General features: G+C 46.5%; 2 protein-coding genes across 9 annotated transcripts in view; one reads left to right on the plus strand and one right to left on the minus strand.

Annotated features, from left to right (window-relative positions):
* Rab22a (RAB22A, member RAS oncogene family) overlaps positions 1 to 8,695 on the minus strand; it is a 52,520-nt gene extending 43,825 nt beyond the window's left edge. The window contains exons 1-2 of one of the 3 annotated variants that reach the window (XM_041641678.1): positions 8,364 to 8,695; positions 6,928 to 7,007 (exon numbers count right to left, since the gene is read on the minus strand). In XM_041641678.1, the coding sequence (XP_041497612.1) occupies positions 6,928 to 7,007; positions 8,364 to 8,399 (116 nt within the window). In that variant the 5' untranslated portion in view covers positions 8,400 to 8,695. The remainder of the gene's footprint in view (positions 1 to 6,927; positions 7,008 to 8,363) is intronic. The other 2 variants (XM_041641680.1, XM_041641679.1) reach the window with 2 other exon arrangements.
* Positions 8,696 to 9,060: 365 nt separating this feature from the next.
* LOC121440805 (serine/threonine-protein phosphatase 4 regulatory subunit 1-like) overlaps positions 9,061 to 19,332 on the plus strand; it is an 88,761-nt gene continuing 78,489 nt past the window's right edge. For 5 of the 6 annotated variants that reach the window (XM_041641728.1, XM_041641731.1, XM_041641729.1 and 2 more), the window contains exon 1: positions 9,061 to 9,166. The gene's annotated coding sequence lies outside the window, so the exon portion shown is untranslated. The remainder of the gene's footprint in view (positions 9,167 to 19,332) is intronic. The other variant, XM_041641730.1, reaches the window with a different exon arrangement.

Genomic DNA, 19,332 nt, shown 5'->3' on the forward strand with positions numbered 1-19,332 from the left:
TAACAATAAAAAGGCCAGATGAGTCCCTTTTGCTACAAGGTTAGGAAGACAAAGGGCCTGGCTGTCTACACCTCAATGGTGGGCCCTAACTTTATTGCATCTATCTCCTTGGTGTAGTAAGGAAGTAGAAGAAAAAGCAAATGTGTGTGAACCAGAAAGGCAGAAGTGCCTGACCACAGTGACTAACTGTGTACCAGAGAAAAGCCCAAGGAATTCTCAGAAAAGTTGCCTTAGCTAACTCAATTAGGCAAAGCCACAGCAATTTGTGTCTACATGTTATCAGCATGCAATTAAAATGAAGACTATCTATAGTAGCAAACCGAAGCTGGAAGATTATGAGTTTTAGGACAGCTTAGGATACACATCAAGACCTTGTTCCCAAACCAACAAAGAATCACAAAGCAAAGGAAACAAAAGCCATGAAGCATTTTGAGATAAACTTAGTAAAATATATACAAGGCATGTAATGTACAGTGACAACTAAAAATGCTAACAGGAATAAAAGGATCTAATGAGACAGAGAGAATAGGACTAGAAAGTCAAAATCAGCTTTGACTACAAGGTGAATATAAGGTGTGTGTGTCTGTCTGTCCATGTGTTGAGAGAGAGAGAGAGAGAGAGAGAGAGCGCACGAAAGAGGTAGAGTGCATACACTCTGAGACCTAAGGAACAGAGGAATCATCATGTTCATGGTCAGAGCAGAACAAATACTATTAGGTTATCAATTCCCCCAAACTAGTCAGAAGGTTCCCAGTCAGATTTTCAGTAGATTCTCAAAGAATTAGGCATTGTGTCCCTAAAAATCTATACACATATCCAAAGTGCCTACAAGAACAAAACAAATTTGAAAAGTAATACAATTCAGTAACTGCCACATTTCCAAAACTGGAACCAACCCCCATCCCATCAGCCCATTTCTGACAAAGGTGCAAAGGCGTGAACAGATGCTGAGCTCCCTGCAGCCAATGCCCAGAGTGACCATGGGGAAAGTACTACCTCACACAGCAAGCACAGTAAGACAAACAGACCACAGGTCAATCTTAGAACAAAGTTACGGAAATTCTAGATCAAGGGCTGGGCGGCACACATTTTAATCCCAGTAATAAATGTGTGCAGAAGCAGTGGATCTCTGAGTTCTAGGTCAGCCAGGGATACCTAGCAAGACTGTCTTAAAACACAGAAACAAAACTAAAACTAAAAATCAAAATCTAGAGCATAGGAGAAAATCCTGGTCTTGGATATATAGGACACAAGCTGATGCCATGAATAGAACAGAAAGAAACTGTTCTTCTTAAGATACTGGTAAGACATAAAACACTACTGATGGGTAGAAATGAAACAACACACTTCGAACTAGACCAATATAAGTGCAGGACAAGATGAGCACACCCTTGGGCAGTAGTAGGGAGTTGCAAATCAAAACCAGTGAAGTGCATCACAGACCAAGAGGGTGGCTGGCATTTCAGAGAGGACTGACAGATTTGGAAAACTGTGGAATCATCCCAACTTACACAGTGTCCTGGATGAAACACAAAATGAGTATTTGCTTTGTGACAGGGTCTTACTACACAGCCCTGGCTGGCCTTGAACTTACTACTTACAGGCTGACCTTGAATCCACTGTTCCTCCTGCCTCTACCCCTCCTGCTAGGATTAAAGGTGTGTATCACCACACCTAGATGATATGAATATTTTGGAAAAATCTTAAAGTTTCTTAATGAAAATTAAATAAATATTTAGTACATGACCCAGAAATGGCACTTCTAGATAATATAACTTGAGATATACATCTAAAAGAAAACTTATGTCCAAATATATATGTTTTATTAATAATAGCAAAAAATTGTAAACTCTATTTTAGCTTATCAACTAGCCAGTGAATACATTTTGGTATATCCCATGCAATGAAACACTACTTAGTAATATAAAGGTACATGCTAGTAATACATTTAGTAATATGGATTAAATCTCAAAAAAAAAAGTCTTCAAGACAAAACATTATTAGAAGTATATAACCAGCAGCTGAATTATCTGAAGATCAAGAACACTGATAGAAGCTTCTTAGTAGCTGCCTGGGTAGGTACAAGGGTGGAGCTGCAGAGGTCAAGTGATGGGGTGAACACAATCAAGGAGAGAACTCTGTTCACCAGAAAGCTGTTCACAGATGGCAAAGGCTTGTCACACAACGGGACACAAAACCGCCAGACAGATGACAGAGTGACACATGCAAAGCAGTGAGTGACCAGCAAATTGTCCATGGTTTGAACACAATGCTGAAATATCCAGTCTCTGCAGTCACCAGAGAAACAGAAACTAGAACAAGACAGCCCCCTCGACCTGAGAAGATCGACTAGGCGATGCTAGTTAAGAGCCATATTACACAAGCTGTGGAGGGTCGGGGCATCCAAGCACCCAAGAGCTGCCGGTGGATGAGAATACTTCAAGATACTCACTAGAACTGAAGATGCACAGCTTTGTGACGCAGTGGTGTCACGGCAAGGGCTGTATGTGCCTGTGTGTGTGCCCCTGGCACGTTAAAGAATGTTCACCACAGAATTCTAAGTAACAGTCCTCAGTGAGAACACAGCATCCGGCACAAACCTCAACTGTGCTTTACATCCAACAGGAACTACAATGTACACACTGCTAGACTATTCTCACAATACTCAAAAGCAGTGGGATCATAGTCTAATTCCGCTCACCTAAACTCTAAGCTTTACAGGTTTATTATGAAATAACGACTGCTGAGATGTTTACTGTACACCACGTGCCATTCTGCACCATGTTTCTATGCTTTAACCCAATTCTCACAACCACCTCTATAAGGTATCACAGAGTACTCCCAATATGCAAATACAGGCACAAAGAGCTTACATAATTTAACAAGCCCACAATAACTAAGTACAGTGAGAGCTGGGAAATACGCAGCTGGCCTAGTGTGTGAGGGTATGTGTTTAAACATTCACCATGCTGTGGTTCGAGGACAGAATGTAATAGCAAAATGGAGGGAAGACAAATGTACAGGAGGTGGGAGGAAAGCTAGGATCCACATTTTAAAGAGAAAATCAGTAGATAATGTCTAAAATTGGTGGTGGGAGTGGGAGGAGGGGTGCAGTGTGTGTGTGTGCCTGTGAGGAACTGAAGGAGAGATCAGAAAATAGCTGCACACCATGGCAACAGCGGTTGCCTCTAAGAAATGGGTCTAAGTAGACAAGGCTGTAAGATGAACTTAAAAGCCCTAGGACACCATTCTTTTCTGTAAAACTACTGCTCTTCTCCACTCCACCCCACCCAGTCCTAGAGGAGCTTGTTATGTAGTCCAGGCTGGCCTGCAACTTCCCATCCTCCTGCCTTCACTTTCCTAGAGACCAAGCACACCAGGGATACAACTTACAGGATGCCTGCCTAGAACGCTGAGTCCTTCTGTTCAATCATAAAGCATTAAAAAAAACAAAAACAAAAAAAACAAGATATAGTAACAGCTGTGTGATTTATTGACTCCAATGTCTCTACAGCTCTTTGCTTCACACTTAACCTGCATTATTTTGAATCCTCCCAACAATAAGGGGGTGGTTCCACTAACCCTTACTTTGTTGAAGAAACAGATTATAGATTTGACTGCCATTGGCTAACTAACTGGCTAGCAAGTGGCAGAGCCACAATCCAGAAGTGTCTGTGTTTCATTCTGAAGTCCTCCATGTCAGGTGACACTGTGGAGGTTTGGATGAGAACTGTGGTGATTGGCTGGGAGGAGAAGGTGTGACTTTGGTATCTGAGGACATGCTAGTCCTGCTCCCTCCCCAGGAAAAGAGGAACAGGGGTCCAAGCCTTCCAGTGGTTGCTTACAAGTACAGTCACAAGCACGCAGAGCTCCCAGGTATCTGTGGATCACCTATGGGCACAGGCTACCTGGTGAGTACAATCTCTTCAAGGTTGGCTCTTAGGAGAGAATTTGGTGTTAACAGTGTGGGACCCACCCACCTGCCCACAGTGACGGCAACCTCTCTATTCCAGCACACCCAAGGGACACAATGAGCTTCCAAGGATTATTTAAGCTCATCACAGTGGTGACTCTAATGGGGTCCTCATCCTCCTGTGTTCCTTGAGGGATGGAATTATAGCATGTGGTTGATGTCTTATCAGCTACTGCCAACACTTAACAATACTTCCTATGCTAAACAAGTGAATCTTCAGTGACTCTTCATCAAACCCACAAAGCAGGTACGAGCCAGACAAATCCAACAGCAGCCTGCCCACTGGAGTGGAAATTCTCCCAGCCAGTGTTCACTGTGGACACTCACTGAGGTCCCACGTCAAGTCCACAAACAAGAAGGTTCTCTTGAGGCCAAGGCTCTTCCCTATTCCATAACTCATTTGGGCCATCAGGGAAGAAGACACTGAGGAGCAGGGGAGAGACATCCACTTCTTTAGGGAGCTAAGTCTAAACCATAGCTTTGGACCAGTGGCCAAGGAAAAGGCTAGGAGAAGCTCAAGTTGGGTCACATGACCCAGGTGAATGGATGTTTTGGGAACAAAGAGGACACGATTTGAAGAAGCCCAAGGCTTACTTCAGCAGTAGGAGAGGCCAAGCAGTCCCAGTGAAAGAGATAGCCTCGGGTGGAGGGAAGGAACCAGAGAAGACAAGGGACCTCATTCCATTACATCTGGTTTGCACCTATCATGGTGACTCACTCCCCATATTTAAGGCTCCTTGCCTGATCTTTGTCTCAACAGCCTCGCTGGCCACTCTTCCTGGTCTTACTCTCTGTCCTGGCTCAATTCAGACCCTTTTCCACCTGGCTGGCCCTTCAAACTCCCAGGGCTGTGCAGATTACTTCTTGCCACCTCTCACCCCTACCAACTGACATACTCCTCTGCAAACACAGTTTCTTAACTTCCTACAAAGTATAATCCACTCATCTTTCAGTATTTAAATGTCTCACCGTTATTAAGTGCTTCCCATTTTCCATGGGACCCGCAGGAATCAGGCAACCTTAGGCAGGTCAGGGCCTGCTTTGTGCTGACATCACAGAGATATGCTAAAGAATCATTTTCTACACAATAGTTACAGAACTTGCTTCTCTCTTAACCCACAGGGAAGCTATTTGATATGAACAGAGTATGTCCAAATCAGGATTCAGTAAATGTATTCTGAAAAGTACCAGGTTAGACATATGATGGCTCATCCCAGCACTCAGGAGACTGAGTCATCCTAGGCTACATATTAAGTTTTAGTCCTACCTAAGCCTAAATATTTTTGCCTGCTGCAAAAATAAATAAAAGTGCCATAGTGCCAGATAGCAAATCCTGGCTTTCTGTGCCACAGGACCCCTGCCTTTGGTCAGGACAGCCTGGAAACAGTAGACAGGTGTGACTGCTTCAGCAATGCTTTATTTACAAACAAAGCAGGCAGGACACAAGGCTACAGTTTGCTGAAGTCAGATATAAATCACCAGCATCCAGAACACCTGCTATACCCGAACACCTTATGGCTGAGACCCAACATTTTGGAAAAATACCCACTGGGTTTGTTGTGGTGTTCCCACCATGACTAGTACCCAGAGGTGGATTTAGTGACATGAGGGGTGGGGTGGAATTGTGTTGACAGTGGGCTGCACAAAGTGACAGATGACAAAGTGGCAGGTTCTCTTCCAGCTTAAGTAGCAAGATGGTAGGAGGAGGGGATGCTGCTGGAATTCATCAGGATACATGGGCAGCAGAGCTGCAGGATAGGGGAGAAAGTGAAGAAAAGCTGGGGATCCAGAACTCCAGAGAGGTGCTAGTCAAGGGAGAGGAAGTCAGAGGCAGAAAGGTAGCTAGGATAAAGAAGGAGGGGGCTTTATAGTCTTTATTGTAAAATATCAGCAAAGATAATAGCCTGCGACACAGGGGAAGCCTGACTGGGCCAAGGCGTGGCGTGGACTTCTCTCTACTCATCCAAAAGGAACTGAGGTGGTATTTACTATTTGTGGTCCTTGGGTTTCCAGCTGTGACTCGGTGTGAATGAAGTATGTCACTCACTGACTCATCCACACTTGTCACTTTGTAATGCAGGTACCAAGAGGACCCGACGTGGGAGGTGACAACTCCAAACATGTGGACACACCCAGTTCTTCTGGAAGTATGCTATTGCAACTATAGACAGAGTGGTGGATTTCATCTGCATGCTCTCCAATGTGTAAGAAACCCAGAGATTTAACAAATTCTCAGTGAAGCTGTTCCCTAGGAGGTAGAGAATGGTCTTCACAGGACCACCAAGACACAGCATAGCCTGATGATGAGCCACACACAATTTTTCTTTAAAGACAGGAAACCATTTGACTGGCAGGATTTTCAGAATAAATAGTACATAATCATTATTTAATTGTAATTAAATTAAGCTTTTAATTTAATAGTAGAGTCTACACAGCTCTCAAGTTCTCACACAGAAAAATTAGAATTAATCCCATTATCACCCCTATGACATTTAAATAGAAAAGATTTTTGTTCATTCTCTGAGGCTGGGGAGATGGCTCAGCAGTAAAAAGCAGTGCTCTCCAGAGGACCTGAGTTTGGTTCCCAGGACCCACAGCAGGCAGTTCACAACCACCTCCGAGGGCATCTGATTCCTCTGGCCTTCAAGGTGGGCACTACACTGACATTCACACACCGAATGAAAAATAATCAGACCTTCAAAATCTCTTTAGACAGTCAACTTTACTGACCAAAAATACTAGAGACCGAAAAAGCAAAAAACAAAAATACCTAGCATTTTGAAGTTACTTTATGATTTCATTACTGTCACCAGTATTACAATGCTCAAGAGGGTTTGGAACTCAAAATTTCACTGAACTCAAGATGACATGGGTTACACTAGCAACACATTTTTTTCCTTGAAATGACTTTTCATGCATTCTACGAAGTATATTAAGTAAACTTGTTCTCTTACCCTATGGTAGGATTGATATTCGGATCAAAACTGTCTTCCACGAATCGCCATACGATGCTTGATTTACCCACACCAGTATCCTGAAAGAGAGTAAGATGTGTGACTGAGGAAAAGCTTGCTATCTGCAGACGCCCAAACCCACTTTGTGGCATAAAGTGGGGAATTTTAGAAAAAGTACCCACATCTGTCGATTTTCTAAGTTGAGGGACACAAAGAAGGCTTTTGCAATGCGTCAGTGAAGTAATTTTACTTCAAACTGTATTACTGGGGCCAGGCCCAGTAGTGGATGCTTGATTCCAGCACTTGGGATGCAGAGGCAGGCAGATCTCTGTGGTACAAAGATTTCTTAGCCTACAAAGCGAATTCTGTGCCAGTCATGGCTACACAGTGGGAAACTTTAAAAAAAATATTTAAAAAGTACTATGGAAGGGTTTTGTAGTTTTTAAGATTAAGAGACACTAGAACCTCTTGAAAGACCCAGGCTGGCCTGCCTAGTGGTACAGGCCTACAATCCCAGCAAATCTGGGAGGTTGAAGCGGGGGAGTTCCAGGTTCAAGGCTTGCTGAGGCTATGCAGAGACTTCAAGGATAGCCTCGGCAGCTCCTTAAGATCCTGCTGTAAAACAGAAACAAGCTAGGGATACACAAAGCTGGGTGGGACAGGCTGGCCTAGCATGTACAAAGTTTTAGGTTCAGTAACTAGGATGCTCCTCCTCCATCCACGAAGAAAAAGACCCCATGCTTCTGCTTCTTGAGTAAAGTGCCGACTCGAAGGCCTTTTCACATATACCAGGAAACTCTGTGCTTCCAAGCTGGGCCTGAGTAATCCCGGATGAACCCTAGCCCCACCCTAGTAGAGGGGTAAAAAACGTCTAGTTATTGGAATTCTTTTCAGTCGGTCATTAAAACAGAAACTCAGGAAGGAGACCATCAGAAGGCTTTGGAATGGCCAAACTACCAACAGAGGACCGGAAGCTGAAGCTTCAAAGACCTGGAAGCTTCCTGGTATGGACTCCTCCTTTCTCCACTAGGAGAGTAAACTTTTGAAAGTAACTCTTGCAGAAATGTCAGAGACGTTCCAAAAGTTCAAAAGTATCCCACACTGCAGAAAGCAGGCCAAGGGCGCTTATAAAAACCTAAAGACCTGCTAGGGGGTTAACTTTGAGAGACGTGGCCAACTTCAAAGGAGTCCCTCGCAAAGTTGGAAGGAAACTACCCGCGGGCCGCTTCACTGTGGGATGGAAAGAGGACACCTCTCTGGGGCGCCGGGGACCACCCCGACTTGGGTGGGGCACAGCCTGGGGGTCCGGACGGCCCAGGGGTCTGCGGAGGGGCGGCGTCCCGCACAGGGCGGGAAGGGGTGCAAGGGGCCCAGGGATGCCGGGACCCGCCCACTTGGCCTCCGCCGCCCTCGGGGCCCGGCCCGCCGCCACTCACCCCCAGCAGGCACACTTTGAGTTCCCTCAGCGCCATGGTCCAGGGACCAGGGGTGCGGGCCTGCCGCCGCCCTAAGTTGAGGGAGAGGCCCTGCCCAACACCAGCATCCCCCGGCGCCGCTGCCGGTGGCACCACCCAGCCCCGGCTCTGCACGCGGGGCGGCCGTGCCTCCGCCGCCGCCCTTCGGTCCGGCCGACCCGTCGCTTGCCCCGCGAAGGCACCTCAACAGCCCGGACGCTCCCTCGGCCTCCCGGGCTCTACAGCCGCCGCCATCTTGGGACGCCGGCAGGGTCACCTGACCTCCCCGCCCACTTCGGCAGCCACCTTCGCCGCGAGGGCGGGGCGGCCGGCTCGCGGTTCCCAGGCGGATGGGCGGAGCATCAGGGGCGGAGCCTCAGCCTCGCCCCGCCCTCCAGCTCGGCCCGGGCGCCTCTGAGGAGGGGGCGGAACGGGGTGGGGCGTAATCATGGCATCGCCACGCCCCTATCTCCACCTCCCACCCATCCCCAAGATGGCGGGTAAGCGGGACCAGGCGGGTGGGCGGAGCGCGGCGGAGGGGCGTGACCTTCGGTCTCGCTCCGCCTCCAGCCCCGCCCTCCAGCCCTTCCCAAGATGGCGGGTGAGTGGGTCCAGGCTCCGGGGTCTCCGAGCGGCTCCCCTCCCCCTCCCCGGGAGCCTCCCCGTCCCACCTCCGCGAGCCCGGGACTCGCCGCCCGCACCGCCTCGCGTAACTCCTTGTGTGCCTTTTGATTTTTCAGAGATCCCCCTGTACTTTGTGGACTTGCAGGATGACTTAGACGACTGTAAGTAACAGTTGGGGCGCCCCGCCCCTCTTTGGGTCTCTCTTGGAGGATTGTAGGGTGCACTTAGACGGGGCGGGAACCTCAGGTCGAGCCTTCCTTCCCCTATGAGCCCATTTCCTCAGGTGACACTGCTTCCAAGGCCAGGACTTGGGTCTGTTGGAAACTTTGACTTCCTGTCAGTTTCTCCCTTAGCTGCTCTGGGAGCTGAGAGAAGTCGTCAGGGCGTGTGAGCCTCCTGTACTTGTGGCCCCAGCTCCATCTCTTCTTGGGGCACACTGCTTCTCTCGTTTTGAGTGGGTCTCTCCCACTTGACCCTTCTAGCCTGCTCTTTTTTTCTGGGATTATTCTTAAGGGACAGTAGCTGAGAGAGATACTACTTTGACATGCGAGTTCGAATGTGTGATTAATGAATGAATGAACCTTTGGCTGGCTTTTCTAGGCAACGCATTTTTTTCCCCAGTGCCTACCTCTTCCTGGCCAGGTCATTTGATGGGTTTCTGAGCGGTAACAAAGATGAACTAGAAACAGCCACTATTCCCCGGATCTCCCTCACAGGCCCGAGGGAGGCTTGCTGGTGTATGAGGCCAGCACAAGTCCCCAAAGTAGCCATAGTCAGATGGGCCTTCCTGGTCATTGGTCCTTTTCCCTCCCTTCCGGCACATCCCTAGTGATAAGAGTTGCTGTTGACTGAGAATTTTGGGTAGACCTTGCAGTGTTGAGCACATTTTATCTCTTTACCCAGAAGGAGTCAACTTTATTAATGTCACTTGACACTTGAAGAGAAAATAGAAGTCAATGGTGAGGAGGCCTAGCTCTTGAGTCCGTGAGCCGCCAGGTGACATCCAGTGGCACTGTAGCTGTGCTGTGATCCGGGGCAGGTCACCCTGCCACTTAGAGCCTAATTGGTCATTTCATCTGCAGATGAGAATAACAACTGCCCACCTCATAAGTCTTTTATGGATTCGAGGCCAACTTGCTCTACGTGGTGGGTTCTAGGCTGGCCAGGGCTGCATAGTGAGGGATTAACCCCCCATAGAAGGTGACATGAGTTCTTGTGCACCATTAACACTCAGTAAATAGTGGCTGTTCCCCTGGGAAGTAAGTGGGATTATCCTGGCTTACAAATAAGACTGGGAGTCAGAGCGTTTAAGATCTAGTGTGGCATAAAATGGTAAAGAAGACACATTTTGTTCCTCCTAACTCCTGGTCTTTTTGTCTCACTGTGTGGATTGACCTGACAGATACTCTTCACCCAGGAGTTGGGGCATGGTTGTCAGTTTGGGTGCTCCTTTATCTGTTGTCTCCTTGGGTGATTTGGGCGGTTTATCTAAATCGGTGGTTCTCAATCTTCCTAATGTCGTGACCCTTTAATATAGTTCCTCATGCTGTGGTGACCCCAACCATAAAGTTAATTTGGTTGCTACTTCATTTCTAACTGTAATTTTGCTACTGTTAGGAATCGGAATGTAAATATCTGGCGTGCAGGGGATCTGATATGTGACCCCAAATTGATCCACAGGTTGAGAACCACTGACTCTAGGTTTAGGTCAGGTTCCTGTGGGCAGGGACTCTGGCCATCCTTTTCATAACCTCATGTCCTGTATGGTGTAGGTGCAAATTCATATCGATACTGACAACAGTAATGTCTGATTTGCTTGGTGATCCTTGATTAGGTTTGGCTGATCTCAGAACGAAGGTGTGATGAGTGGGTGCCTTGCTTTAAGCCTTCCAGATTCTCCAGGCCAGAGCGGCCCAGAAAAGATGGGATTTTCTGGGGCTGGCTTGTTGAAGCCATCTGAATTCTCTTGAGTGCATGAGGGAGGGAGGTAGTCTTCCATTCTGGTTTTCAGCTGGGGTTGCAGGTGGGCGGTAGGGCCGTTAGGGTTGGCCTAGGGAATTCTAAAGGAGTCGGGGTTCGCTTACAGTGCGCAGAGGCTGAAGAGGTGTCACTGTTGATGAGAGCTGTTCATCCAGGGATGGATGATTGAGGAATGCCAGGGCTCTATGGCACTTGGAAATAGACTTAAGAGACTAATCTTGAGCACACAGTATGTGGTCATATTTGGATCCTTGCTTGAACAGAACCAGTATGAAAATAAAAGACATTGAAGTGAGATTGAATATTAGATAACATTAAGAATTATTATTTATTATTTTGGTGGTGATAATGGTATCATGTTTTTCTTCAAAGGAAGAGCCCTAACAGAAATAAGCATTCATGAGTGAAATGACTTGGTGTGTGAAATGAGCTTTCAAACGCTCTAACAAATAGCAAACAAAACGTTGGGAGGAGGGATCCACTGGAAAAATTGCAGAATGCTGGTACTTGTAGAAGCTAGTGGCTGGGGACTATCCTTTCATTTTTTTGCATATTTGAAAATTTCCATAGTAAAAGGTTTTAAAAAATGAGATGAAAGTGTCACAAATGATCAGACCTTTGCAGGAGGAGTTGGAAGGCTGGATTTCAATTCTGAATATGCTGTAAGTTATTTTAGGATGCATTTAGCTTCCAAAGACCCTGGTGAAAAATACATCAGTGTTCAGGAGACCACATTTCTTTTCAGATGTTTAGTTTTCAAGAGGTATCAGTGAAGGAACCTGGGAGAGGGCATGCTTCTATTTATGAGAAAAGCAAGGTGCCAATAAATGATATCTGGATCTTTGGTGAAAATAGGATTAGCTCAGCTGGTGGAATATAGAACACTGGAGGGGGTGGTGCCTGTTCAACCTTGAATGAAAGACTTCCAGAGGAAAACACGTCGCATTTCACCTACACACTTTGTTCTGTCTGTGACAGTCTCTTTCCAAGAACTGCAGCTACTCTATACCCGCATTGCACCAGTTGCAGACAGTGTGCTACTTGAACCATAAATGCAGCCATTGAGTTTTTTCTTTGTACAGTGTGACTGTGAATCAAATATTGGCAACTATTGTTTACCAAAATCTCCCTGTCAAGTGAAATAATTTGAACAGAATCAAGAGCTAGTTGAGGATTCTAATACTTGTAGAGCAAACCTCAGACAGTAGACCATTCTTAGAAGTTGACCAATATATATTTATTTCCATGAGGGCTCAGATGGTAATAATTTTGAGCTTTTCAGGCCAGAAGGTATGTGACGCACCTGTAAGCTCTGAAGTTGCATACTGGACCAACTGTGAACTACAAACACACCCTCACACACACCTTGGAATCAACCATAAACCACACAGACACATACACACATATAGACACACACACCAGCCGTATCCCCACACCCTGTAAATAACACAGATGCAAACACATACATATACACATCCTGAAAGCAATCATACTCCTTCCCCAACATATTCCCGAGAAGTAACTGTAAATCAGAAACATACATAATACACATACGCCCCAAACTATATAATGTAAACCATATGAACACAGATGCACACAAACACATACATAAACCTCACAGCTATATACATATACACATACCATAAACTACACACACCACCAACCATACAAAATATATCCATAAAGTTCACACAAATACATAGTCATACATACACACCATAAATCATATAAACATGCCCGTAAACTACACACATCACCAACCACACACAGACCATAAGCCGCAAATGTGCAGATGTGCATGTATTTGGGCCTGGATGTGTGCTATTGTGATGGAGGAAGGTCAGTGGCTAATAAAGGAACTGCCTTGGCCCATTTTATTGGTTAGAGGATAGGTGGGAGGAGTAAACAGAACAAAACGCTGGGAGGAACAGGAAGTGAGGTCAGAGACTCGACAGCTCTCTCGGGAGCAGACGCCTCAGAGAGAGATGCCATGCCCCGCTCCTGGGATGAAGCTCCGACCCAGGATGGACTAGGCTAGAATCTCCCCGGTAAGCGCACCTTGGGGTGCTACACACAGATGATTAGAAATGGGCTAAATTAATATGTGAGAATTAGCCTAGAAGAGAATGGGCCAAGCAGTGTTTAAATGAATATAGTTTGTGTGTTGTTATTTCGGGCATAAGCTAGCCGGGCAGGCGGCTGGGGTGTTGGGGAGAGCAGCCCCGCCGCTGCCCTTATTACTTCACTATTGAAGCTTTATTGACGCAAGAGAGAGCTGAACTTGGCTCAGGGCAAGTGGTTTGCTGATCACCCCCATGAAATGAAACTGTCACATTGGAGCAGTGAATTCTGTCATCTGTGGAGGAGCTGGGCCAACCTGTCGAGGTGTCTTTCCTGCTGGGTTTGTGAGCAGAATATTTTTTGAGGACCACTGCTTGGTTGAATAACCTTGAACAAGTTACTCATACTTGATGTTTGGTTTCCTGTGGCTGCTGGGGATGAAGACATCCACTCTTTCCTCTTGGTGGATGCGCAGGGCAGGAAGTCCAGAGTGGCTCCCCTCCCAGCCTGGTGCCTTGTCATTCCTGGGTTCTTATGAGGCAAACAGGTAGATGTCAGCACGTCCTGGAGAGTTGTCAGTGTTTGGGTCCGTGCACCTTTCATTAGAAAATACAAGTAAAGTCGTATCATAAAGAAACTTTAGTAAAGTTTTAAACAGAATTTTCAACAAAAGCTAATTAAAAAGAAAGCCTTTTGTGGCTGGAGGGTTGGCTTAGCAGTTAAGAGTACTTGTTCTTGCGGTGACCCAGGTTCAATTCCCAGCACCTGGGTGGTGGCCCACACCAGTCTGTAATTGTAGCTCTGGGGGGATCAACACCCTCTTTTGAACTCTACAGACACCAGGTGTGGGCGTGATGCATGAATGTGCACACAGGCAAAACACTCACATACACATAAAATAATAAGGCAAATCTAAAGAAGGATTACTAAAAATAATAAAAGCAGTAGCTTTTCTTTCTGGTGCTGAGGGTGGGGCCTCTGCACATTAGGCATGCGCTCTGCTACTGACTCTCACCCCCACCAACCTACTTACTTTTAAGTTTTGCAACAGGGTCTCCCTAAGTTACCCAAGAAAATCTAACGGTTGGGTTTCCAGATGGCGTGCTTTGTCTTCAGATGGTAACATGGGAGGCTTGGGAAGTCTGTGGAAAGGGTGGGGCGACACTAGGAAATAGGGCTGGAGACTGCTAGAGAAGAATCTACAACCTGACCAGTCATATTCAGGGCTAAGGAGAAGACAGTAGACGGCTCTGAATGCTTTGCTTCAGCTTCTGTTATGGGAGGCTGAGGCAGGAGACTCACTTACTCAAGCAGTGGTACAAAACCACTGTTTAGTTTTGATTTCTTTGCTTATTTTGTGTGTGGGTTCGTGCATTTGAGTACGGTGCCCATGGAGGCCAGAGTCATCAGATTCCTTCTGGCTGAGGTTAAAAAGACCAGTGAGCTGCCCAGAGTAAAGGCTGGCAATCGAACTCTCTTCCTCTGCAAGAACAGTATGTGCTCTTAACTGCTGAGTCTTCTCTCTAGCCCGAAGCTACCATTTCTTTAGGACTAACGATGTGAAGCTCTGATCTGAATATTTCTAGCATTTTACTTAATTGCAGGGCTGGTAAGATTGCTTGGATAAAGGTATTTGCTGCCAAGCCTGCTGACCTCTGTTTGGTTCCACACAGTGGAAGGAGAGAACATCTCCTACAACTTTCCTTCTGACCTCCACATGTGCACCACGGTTCATATGCAAGCCCTCATCAACTCACAGTCAATAAAAATGAGTAAGATATAACTCCTCTAGGGCTGGCAGAAATTTTATTATAGAAACTGCATATAAGCCCTGGAAGAGGTAAACACTTTTAACCCAGTGTTGTTGCTGAGTAAGGCTGACAAGGGGTGAAGACAGGTTACATAAGTTGTCCAAAATAATGTACACAATCTAGTGAGTGATACCAGGGAGCTGGCTGCAGAATTTGTCTCAGACACTAATCTGTGGAGACATCCATCCATCCTTCCATCCATTCGCTGGGCGTTTACTAAAGGCCCCTTAAGTCGTGGGTACTACTATAGGCATTATAGATTCAGAACTGTGCAAGTTCAGTAACAGAGCCCAATGTTCAGCAGGTTAATACAAGCCAGTGTCATAGTCTCAGGTTGTGGTAGATGCCTTGAGGACAGACAATCATGAATGTTGTTCCAAGTGCCAGCACAGCCAGGTGCGGTGGTTTGCATGTGAAGTCCCAGCATGTATGAAGCTGAGACAAGAGAATCCCAAGTCCAGTCTACCTGGACTTCCGAGTAAGATTCTCAGGGGCAAGGCAGTAAAAGAGAAGGTGCCAGCACAGTGCTGGAGGACTGCAGGGGTTGATTGTGTCAAATGGCCAGACAATCCTCTGGAGCTTTGTGGAGGGGCTCTTGAGTTGAGATTGGAGTGAAGGTGGAGGTTTTCATGTGAAGAGACCAAGAAATAGTTCACAAATGGCCCCTCCAAGTCAAGGACCAGCGGAGCATCTGTATGTCTGACACACAGGGAATGATAAACAGAAGAGATCAGAGACATGGTACAGCACCACCCCACATGGTCCTTCAGCCCCTCTGCAAGGTGAAGTGTTTGCTTTTTGTTCAGGAACTCTTGGGGAGCCGCTGGAGAGCTTGAACCAGGGCGTGACTAGAGCTGAGCATGCTTTCAGGAAAGGAGGTGTGAGAAGAGCTGCAAATCAAGAGAAGGACGGGTCCCTTGTGCTCTCAGGCTGCTAGTAAAGGATTTAGGTGTGACACACACAAGGGGATGAGGTTGATAGCAGTTCCTAATGATCAGGGAAGAGTGACCTCAGAGCTAGAGCTTGTGGGACGCCTGTTTGCTCTTAATTAATACAAATAGGGCTAGATGCCCATTCTCCTTGTTCTGAAACTCTGTACCACTCTGTGGTAGCATTTGACATGGGCGTGGCCAAGTGGCTCTGTTGCTCATCAGAATGCATCGTGTTGACCTTTTATTGCTGTGGTCTAGTGCAGCAGATGGCACCAGGTAGCTTGGAGAATGCTTTGGGTGCTGGAGTAAAATGAATGGACACCACTTGCTTCAGAGGGGTTAGCTAAGATGAGAACTAGAAACACTTCAGGGTATTTGGCAAGGTCAGCCCAGCTCAGAGGGAAATAGGAGTGAGTTGGGAAGGCGTGGGAAGTTCAGCAGGGCAACCAAGGCCAGTTGCTCAGAGGCTACCCATTGAGCACTTACCAGGCAGTGGCTGAGTGTTGGACATGTTGCAGGACACAAAACCTAGCAGGAGAAAACACACCAACTCAAGAAGCTGGGTGAGAAGGCTTTCCCTTGTGAATGGAAGATTCCAGAACACATTAGTACTCTTTGTATTTACTCTGAAAATTTCATGAAAAGACAAAACCATAAACAACTCCTTCCTCAAAGATTTGAATGCTATAACATCCCACTCTTGCTTGTATGCCAGGTGGAGAGTGCTTCTCAGGGGTTCTCTTCATAACAGCTCCTTGGCAGAGTTAGACTTGAGCCTACTCAGATATCCACGGAGAGCAGAATAGGTGTAGACTGGTGTAGTTACAGTGGGAAGCTTTGGCTTTAGCAGAAATCTAGAGAGCCCTCCCCACCAATTTCGATGAGTGTCTGGAATGTAAAAGAAGCCAGAATGTAAGGGCTCACGGAGTGATTCGGCTGGCACAGTTGTCCAGGCTGTGTGGAGGGAGGAAGGGTGGGGGAGCCAGGCAAAGTTTGGAGCTGCTGGGGAAGGTCTCTGACTTCCTGGAGCACTCACTGGATAGGCATGTTCTGTGTGAAACCCTTCGGGTGTACTTGTATTAGAGCACTGTTCTATCTGTATGCTACTTTATATTTTTTTAAAAAAGGAATGGTGACAAACACCTTTTAATCCAGCTGGGCGTGGTGAGACCGCTTTTTAACCCAACATCTAGGAGGCAGAGGTTGACATATTGCTATGAGTTCGAGCCAGCCAGAAATTCATAGTGAGACCTTTTCTCAAAAAACCAAGACATCCAGGCTGATGAGGAGTGCCCAGAGATTCAGGAGTTGGAAGGGAAAAGAGAAGAAAGCAGGAGGAGCTGGGCTAAGCTTGGGCTTGGACCACTTCTCGACTGCTGTGACAAGGCCTTATGATCAAGGCAGCTGACAGAGTAACGAATTTATCAAAGGCTTACAGTTTTGAAGACTTAGAGTCCATGACCATCATGGGGGGTGGGGGGAGGACATGGCTGTAGGCGGGCGTGGCATTCCAGCAGCAACTGAGAGCCCACATCTTGATCCATAAGCTCGGAACAGAGAGAGCGAACTGGGAATGGCTTTGAGTTTAGAAATCTCCAAGTCCATGCCCAGTGACACATCTATTCCAAAAAGGCCATATCTCCCAATCCTTCCCAAACAGTTCTATCATCTGTGGGCTAAGCATTCAAATATATGAGTCTATGGGGCCACCCTTATTTAAAATACCACAGACTTCATGAGCCATAAAGCTCCAGTCTGTCTATGGAAGATTTTGTTCTTATCTGGGAAAAGTGTGATCCACTATTAGATTGGCCAAAGAGAAACAACTTTATTGGGACAAAGCTGCTTGGTGCTTTTAAATAGTTTTAAAAGGAAGAAGATAGAAACATCTCCAGCATAGAGGCAGAGAGCGTCCTTCTAGGTCCTTCTTATCTGTTTGAATGGGTTTCAAGTCTGACTAGTGAATTCATTGCCTCTTTAAATAATTGTTCTATTTATCAGTACTGTGTCAATGAGGAATCACTGTCTCCAGATCTGCCCTCGGCCAATGGGTCTGCTGACAAGGTGAAATGTGTCACTCTGAAGGGAGGCTTAGGAATTGCTTAGATGCAGCAGTCTCACCAATCAGCTAACCCGAGTAAATGTTTCCTATTGACCGTCAGTGTAAAAGTCACAGTCATAAATCATGACAGGTTTTGGAAGCTGTGATTAAATCCACAAATCAAAGAAGAATCTCCATGTATGCATGGTGTAGAAAGGATGGCTGGCTGCTCATGAATTAAACTGGCCTTTCCAGCCAGCCCAGAGCATGGTGCCAGCTCTAACCATCGGTGGCCCTCAGACATGTTGCCATATGAAGCACTGTGTCGACGGATGGGCTCTTTCAAGGGCTCATACATCTGTGGGGGCTTGTTAGAGGAGGACGCTGATACAGACACTTTGTTTTGGTATAACTTGCCTTTGAAATTCAGTTAAGTCAACAGGGTCCTGCTGTGAAGGGTCATTTCCCCAAATGAGTGACCAATCAGAAATGTTCTTTGAGATTCGGTGGGTCTAGCCTAGCTAGTAGAAGTAGTCACCATTTAAGGTCTTGTATTCATCCTTGGAACCTGTTAAGGAGAAGGAGACCCTCTGAATAGCAGGATGGGGAATGGCTACTCAAGTCTCCCCAAATCACTCCAGACTCTTAGAAACTGATTGTTCAGGGAGAGACTAGTGAAACCTTTGTATATTTAATTATTGTTTCCCTGAATTCCAAATGATGCCCCCTTTTCTCTTTTTTAAGTACAGATTTTGAGAATAAGGTTAACCACCTTGGCCTCAGTCAAGTAATGTAATATTTTGAGCCAGAAGTAAACATAGAGGACCATGTCCATCATGCTCTCCACCCAGTGTCCCCTAGTGCTATGTCAGAGGCAGAACATTGGATCGTGTGGATAATTGGTCTGGCCCTGGGTGTCATATCTCACAGAGTTATAGTGACAGGATGACATGTTGAATGGAGAGTCGTAAATATCGGGACTGCCCGGAGAACGGATTCTTAATGAAAATGCTTGCTGGGGTGGACGTGCTGGAACATTCTGCCTGCAGCTTCAGCTCTGCTCATGTCTGAACCAATAAAGGCATCTCATTGGCTGTGCACTACTGTGGTTAGTTTTCCTCACCTTTCCACTTAAAACCAGTTAGACTGTGGCTACCCAGTCAGGGCCTGGTGGCTTCCTATGAAACTTCCTGAGCCCCTGGACCAGAGATGGCCGACTGTCCTGCCTCTGCTGTGCTCTTCCTGTGTATCCTGAATGTTCTTCTCTCTTCCTCTGACTTTTGCTTTCTTCCCAATGACAGATTCTCACTTGTTCTTCAGGGCCCAGCTCAGATCATTGTTTCAGGAAGCCGTTTCTGCTTCTCTTTGCCTAATGGGCTTACCTCTTGTTTGTGTGTGGCATTTCCCTTGGTTCTTCCATTTGGGACTGAATGCTGGTTCCTAGATGATGGCCTTGGTGCCCAGGAGCCTATACATCTGGGGACTGCAGGACTTTGCTGAGT

The sequence above is a fragment of the Microtus oregoni genome, unplaced genomic scaffold, assembly GCF_018167655.1.
Source record: "Microtus oregoni isolate MIOR12 unplaced genomic scaffold, Mior012 000071F_ref0000514, whole genome shotgun sequence".
Taxonomy (NCBI): domain Eukaryota; kingdom Metazoa; phylum Chordata; class Mammalia; order Rodentia; family Cricetidae; genus Microtus; species Microtus oregoni.